Raw genomic sequence first — 7,017 nt, forward strand, 5'->3', positions numbered from 1 at the left:
ACCCGTATGACCTACGGACGGAGCAAAATCCACCTGATAGGTATACTCCATCGCGATTCGGTCAGGGCATTATGGGTAAGGGACTGAACTGGTTCATTGGAAAGAAGTGAGCTTAGGTTTAGGTTTTTTAGATTTTATTTTCAGAATTAAGTTAACGTAAATTGTGTTTAATGTTTTGTTTGTTAACTTATGTACTCCGTAGTTCTTTTTTGTATATTTACTTCAGGAAATCAGTTAATGACAATATTAAGCTGACATTAAATATCAATGGATAGACTCCAATTGAAAATACAAACACGTCTAATTTCAAAAGTATCAACTGACAAAATGCAAATTAAAAAATACAAACATGACCGTATTAAATATCATTCACTGGGAAACACAAAGACAAACAAAGACCTACGAACCATCATCGTCACCCGCACCACTCGGTCTAGCATGTTGAGGACACCTACTCCGACTATGAACCTGAGCACCACAGAGACAACATATCCGAGGACCACGCATGTCGCGTGAGTCCATTTCATTCAAGTATCGGGTCAATTTGGGCCGGCCTTTTGACGTTCGCCTCAGTGCAGGATTAGCGACCCATGTGGGTCCTTCATAAGCAGGCCATGTCTCGGAGTCACCTAATGGTGTGAACTCAAATCTATATACCTTACGAACCTCTGTCATCTTGTACACATCATGCACATACAACTACCAATCGAGACGCTGGTTAGCACAGCAAGCAATAACATGGCGACATGGTATTCGTTCAACCTGAAAGTGTCCACAGCCACACGTCCGTCGCGCAAGATCAACAACTAACACCTTTCCGCTAGTCATTTCGCACACCTCATTTCGTCTATTAAAGCAGTGCACAACTATATTCCCAGCCTATTGCATATTTGCTTCTATCCGCTGTTGTGCAAATACCGAGTAAGTAAATTCAGCATGCTTGCGTTCGTGAGTCTCGGCACTCTTCCGCGTAAAAAGTTTATTTAACCTATAATATGTTGCTTGGACCAGCGCCAACACAGGTAGATTACGGGCACCCTTCAACACTAAGTTAATGCACTCGACAAGATTTGTTGTCATATGGCCTCATCGATGTCCCTCGTCAAATGTCAATATCCAATGTCTGAGTCCAATGGCATCGCACCACCTGGCAAATGCCTCGCCTCGCTCTTCCAATCTCTTATAGTTGATATTGTACTCTTCCACCGTTCTTGAATACCCTATGTTGACAACAAGCTTTTGCAAGTGAGGGACTTTGAATGCCCTTAAGAAGTTACTGCCGATGTGCCTTATACAAAACATCTACCATGCTCTTGGAGGTTGCCAGTCATATCTGGAACGATTTATTGCTGTCCGTATTGACTCATGCCAGTCTGAGATCATACCCACACTGTCTTTTTTAACAATATACATTCGCAGATTCCTGAGAAAGAAGTGTCACGCATTAGCTGTCTCCCCTTCCACCAAGGCAAAGGCGATAGGCACAATGTTCTGGTTCCCATCTTGTGCAACAGCGACTAGAAGTGTACCTTTGTATTTTCCGTATAGGTGTGTGCCGTCAACCTGAAACAGGGACTTGCAATGCTTGAATGCCCTAATGAATGGATTGAAACTCCAAAATATACGATGAAGTATTTTTACACCTTGCGCCTCCTCATTCTCGTTGTACAGTGGTCGTATTTCTATTTGGACAACTGAACCAGGCATCTTCTGCACCATGACTGAGAGCCACCATGGCAAGGCTTGGTAAGAATCCTCCCAACCACCAAAAACTTTGGCTATGGACTTCTGTTTTGCCAACCAAGCCTTTCGGTAACTGATGGTATAGTTGAACCTTGACTGGACTTCCGCAATTATAGATTTCACCTTAATGGACAGGTCCGTCTCGACCAATGGCCTTAAAGCCTCAGCAGCTATATCCGAGTCCAACTTGGAATTATCTTGTGAAATCGTTCTGATTGTGCACGTGTGCCTACCGTTGTATCTGCGTATCTCCTAACAACCTTTTTTCCGTATCAAGCTAGCTCAGATAAGTCAGTCGCACCCACACCCGTACATCTTGCATTTTGCATAGAACATCTGTGGTTCAGACTCATACACATCATAGTCAACTCCTCTAGATATAGTGTAACTTCTAATTGTTGAGACGACCGACTTTCTAGAACTATATTCCATTCTAATCCAGAACTCTCCGTCCTCTGGATCAGCAATGCTTACAGAAAGCCGAAATCATTGTTTTTTGATATATCCAAGGTATAAACTAACAAAAACTTATTATTTGGTCAACACGTACCTATGTTTGCATATTTCGGAAACTCAGGGGCATGCATGGCGTCGAGATCCAACTCACGCATAAAAGGTGGAACGTACATCGGTTGACTGCTGCAAGGATGAACCACTACATTCTCTACTGCTGCCTCAACTCCTACATCACCATCCTCATCTTCGTTGCCGCCTTCATAAGTGGCTTCGAAGTCCTCTTCGCTGTCACTATTCATTCTTTCGTACACTGCAGCTCTATCATCATCTATATCTATATCATTTTGAACTGCTACTGCCTCTATAGTTTCACACTCAACGTATAACTCAATCCGTGGGTGTCGCATCTGAGTCTGCTGGTGAATTTGAAACATATTCCGCATACTTGCTTTATTAGTGATCGGCATGGTATCAAACTGTATTAGACCACCAAAAACTACAACCGGATTTTGGTACAGAATTTCGCTCACTCTCTTTAACGTGCTGTTCTCCATGCTTTGAAAGAGGCCGTTCTGCAGCTCCATTAACGTCATCGTACATGGAACCACAAACGAAAACGGATTCTGGCACACAAACCTCACTCCCTCATGAGTATTACGTATTATCTCACCGTTGCGATACACCACCAAGTTTGCGGTGCCCTCTATTACACTAACAACACTCTCAAAGAACACTCAAAACGCACTCAAATCTTATTCAGAATGCAAAATACTATCGAGCTCTGCCTTATATAGAGGGGTGCATTTAACACGCCCCCACGTGCTGTCTGCCTCAGCCAATCACGCTTTGACATGTGTCAGAACGCCCCTGTGTACTGACTCAGCACGCCCCCATGTGCTGCATACGTCAACCAATCAATCTTCGCCACGGGGTGTGCTGACTCAGCATGCCCCCCATGTGCTGCCAATAAGCCTTTGCCACGTCAGCACGCCCCCCACGTGCTGCCTTGTTGGTTCAACCACACAATGCCATGTGGCTTCCACGCCCCCTATGTGCTTCAAGTAACACGCTCTTTGTGTGTTGTACTTTTATCTGACACGTCCACATGTGTGTAATACACAGAGTAATTCAATTTCCAGCCAATACACCACAATGTTTTCCATATTCAAATAATTGAGCCAATAAAAACATGTAATTAGATATTTATATAAAATATTTTTACACCAATGATATATAAATTTTAAATTCATATATTAATATTAATTATTATAATTTAGGTTAAGTAATTATTTTATTTTTTTTGTATTTAAAATTGTCTATAACGTTTAAAATTTATTTTAAATTCATATATCAATTATTATTTTATGTGTATTATTTTTATAGTTTTTTAGTTTAAAAAATAACAAAAATAAAAATAAAAAATCATCTTTCATATTAAAAAATATATAAAAAAAGTTCCAAACGTGATTTTTATTTATTTTATTTTATGCATAACAATAAAGTAAAATTTCAGGTATAATCGATTTTATGTAAAGTTGATAATTAAAAGCTATTAAATAATTTAATTGATTTATCTAAATTTTTATCTAACGTCTTTCAATTATTAATTTTAAGTGAATTCGATTGGACGTGAGTTTCCACAAGTAATAACATGAAATGAGAGGGAGCGGGAAGATCTGCATAGTTAGATGATGGGAGATAAGGTTGGGCAGCGTGGTCATCACCAAAACCAAGCACTTAAATTTCCAATCACACGTGGCATGCCACAAGCAGCTTCAACACTCGCCATTGACCCTTGCTCCTTCGTGACAGTGCCATGGCCACAGCTTCAGCTTCTCCTTCTCTTTTCCTCAGATCTTCTTCGTCCTGTGGTGGCCGTACTAACATAATCACTCTTCGCTCCTCTCATTCACGTTTTCCTCACCTGAATCGCCGCCACGTAAAGAAGAGCCTCACACTCACTGTTTCCGCTTCGGTTTCGGTGTCCAATCCTGAGCTTCGTGCCGCTCCCGATGATCTTGTTTCGTCTATTCTCTCAAAGGTAACTAAGATCACCTTCTGAAATTCAATTTGAGTTGAAAAGAGAAACTATTAACCGTGGTGTGATTGAACTGAAGGAGCTTATCTCCGCCCTTGACCAAGTTTCTAGGGTTGATATGCCTACAAGCTAGAGAAAGATTAGAATAAAAAATGTTTAAGTATAGATGATTGACATATGGTATGCATAGAGCATTTTTGTTAATACTAAAATTGGAAAGATAGATGTGATTAATAATTTCGATTTTCAAATTTGAAAAATTGTAAATGATATATATGTTGTAAATTTGATAATATTGCTAACCTCTCTGGATCTTTAGTTTCTCCTGTTCCAATTGGCAACTGATAATGAGTTTACTTATGATTAAGGCATCAAAATACTTAGCAGCAGATGATTGGAAGACACTAATTTTATCTAAAGAAGAGCATAATATGAACTGTAATGTTAATAAGTTTCATGTGATAAATTTATGATTTATGAGTTGTGAATGCTGTTGTTCCGTTTCAGCAGTGCATTTTTTTTTTTTATAAATTGTTATAGTTTCTTCCATTTCATTCGATGTTCAATTTTCCAACTTGCATGCTAAAAAGGAATACTGAATCCTGACTTTAATCAGGTGTTGGAAACAGATGGAGGTGTTTTACTAAAATCTCAAGAACATAAAGAGGTGGCTGAATTGGCTCAGCAATTGCAGAACTATTGTCTGAATGAGCCAGTTAAAAGCCCATTAATATTTGGAGGTGAGTTCAGATTGTGCTGCACAACCTTGAGATGGCGTTAAAAGGCTCTAACAAAGTATCTTTGTACAAAATTTGCTTACTGCATGTTGGTTTTGTAGTTTGTGATGACACCAAAAATAAAAACCACTTAAAATTGATGATAGCAAAATGAAATTGAACAGTTTCAAAAGTGTTTGGTTACTAAGGTGTGTCAACATACTTTTGAGAGCCTCCAAAGTGTAAAAGTGAAGATGCTTTTCATTTCGGTGAACTGTTTTTACTTTTCACTGTTATAAACTCAACCTCAGTACTCCCCTATCAGAATTGTTCCTCCGAGATTTATTTGTAAAATACTCAAACCAAACAATTAAAAATTAAGCCAAAGGACCCTTAATCTTCTTAACCTTGCAAAAGAAGCCCTACTCAATGTTTTATCTTTATATACACTTTTAATTTCTACAAAATATTTGCATCTTTATATATAATTTAAAATCATTAAGTTCACTAGATATCACCTTCTCCAAGCAGAGTCCACCTTCCATTGCTAATTACAATACATATTTTATAAACATTCCTTTGGGAATTTTAATTTGTGATACACAAATCAAATTGGTTTGCCCTTTTATCTATCTTTCTTTTTTGTTCATTCCATTGACAAAAGTTGTTTCCAGAGTGGGATGTGGCGTACTGTTCACAGCCAACATCACCTGGAGGTGGCTATAGGAGTGCGGTGGGACGCCTTTTCTTTAAGACGAAGCAAATGACTCAGGTTATTGAAGCTCCTGATATCGTGAGAAATAAGATCACCTTCACTGCCTTAGGATTTTTGGATGGAGAAGTCTCTCTGAAGGGTACGTTTTCTAAATATTTGAAAGGAGGTGTAAAACACTCCAATTTCCACATGCTGATGTCAAATCCAAAAAAGAAAGTAGCATTAAATTTATCAGCTTCATAAACTCTAAACTGAAGAAATAAATAATTAATTGAACGATCTAAAGTTTTTAAGGTAAATTACATTGACATCTCATGGGTTAGGCAATATAATATATAACACAAAACACTCTTGTGGTTGTAGAAGTATATGTTAATCTATGTTTAAGTTTGGGTGATACTATGCTCGACATCTGGGCATTTTTTTAAAATGTTATAGTCATCTTCTTTCTGAAAAATGACACTAACCTCCCCAAACTAAAAGGTACAATCAAAATGGGAGCTTAGTATAGGTTTGATGAATAGAAGGGTATTTGTGTATTTTTATGTAACTTTAAGGACGGCAGCATAACTGATTGCCTTGGATCTTAAATCTTGATATCTATTTGCTTATTGTTCGGTCTGCGCCTTTTCAGTCCAGTTTTTTGGGAATGTATCCTCTCAATTTTTTCTCTCAATTGTTTGGTAAAGTATCATCTCTCACCAACAATTGAGAAAAAAAAATTGAGAAGATCTACTCCCTAGTTTCTTAACTTTCTATGTGGTGTCACCTTCTGTGCTGATTTTATCTATGCAAACTTGGAACAGGAAAACTCAAGGCTTTAGATACTGAATGGATTCAAGTTGTATTCGAAGCACCCGAATTGAAGCTAGGGTCATGGGAGGCCCGGTATGGCGGCGAGAGTCAAGTTAAACTGAGAATCACTTACATTGATGAAAAAATCAGGTTGGGAGTGGGTTCTAGAGGTTCCCTCTTTGTATTTCAAAGAAAATGAAGTTGAGCTGCAAACTCTCAGATTTCTTTAGCTTTGTACACTGCACACTTCCATATTTTCATGTATAATGTGATTATGAGTGAATCTCATTAGATCTTGTAAATGAAAACAGATGACAAAGTCAAGGGGCAATTCACTAACCATTAACCAACTAACTATTTTCTATAAACCAAGGTATTGTGAATTGTGGCAGGACAAAAGATTTCTTTGATTATTCTAGATTAATATTATAATGATTAATATATTAAAAGACACATTAATATCTTATATTTTATAGAAGAGATCAAATATTCAAATTTTGGAAATGCAGTTTTTCTTTTATAAATCAATATAATAAAAGATATTTTAAACATAA

The 7,017-nt window shown here is 37.8% G+C and overlaps 1 protein-coding gene across 1 annotated transcript; it reads left to right on the forward strand.

The window, feature by feature from the left end:
• Nucleotides 1-3,888: 3,888 nt before the first annotated feature.
• Nucleotides 3,889-6,787, forward strand: LOC130933160 (probable plastid-lipid-associated protein 8, chloroplastic). The gene is made up of 4 exons (XM_057862702.1): nucleotides 3,889-4,240; nucleotides 4,854-4,977; nucleotides 5,628-5,807; nucleotides 6,475-6,787. The coding sequence occupies exons 1-4, from the start codon at nucleotides 4,016-4,018 to the stop codon at nucleotides 6,660-6,662; spliced, it is 717 nt and encodes a 238-aa protein (XP_057718685.1). The 5' UTR covers nucleotides 3,889-4,015; the 3' UTR covers nucleotides 6,663-6,787.
• The last annotated feature ends 230 nt before the right edge of the window (nucleotides 6,788-7,017 follow it).

The sequence above is a fragment of the Arachis stenosperma genome, chromosome 6, assembly GCF_014773155.1.
Source record: "Arachis stenosperma cultivar V10309 chromosome 6, arast.V10309.gnm1.PFL2, whole genome shotgun sequence".
Classification (NCBI taxonomy): Eukaryota; Viridiplantae; Streptophyta; class Magnoliopsida; order Fabales; family Fabaceae; genus Arachis; species Arachis stenosperma.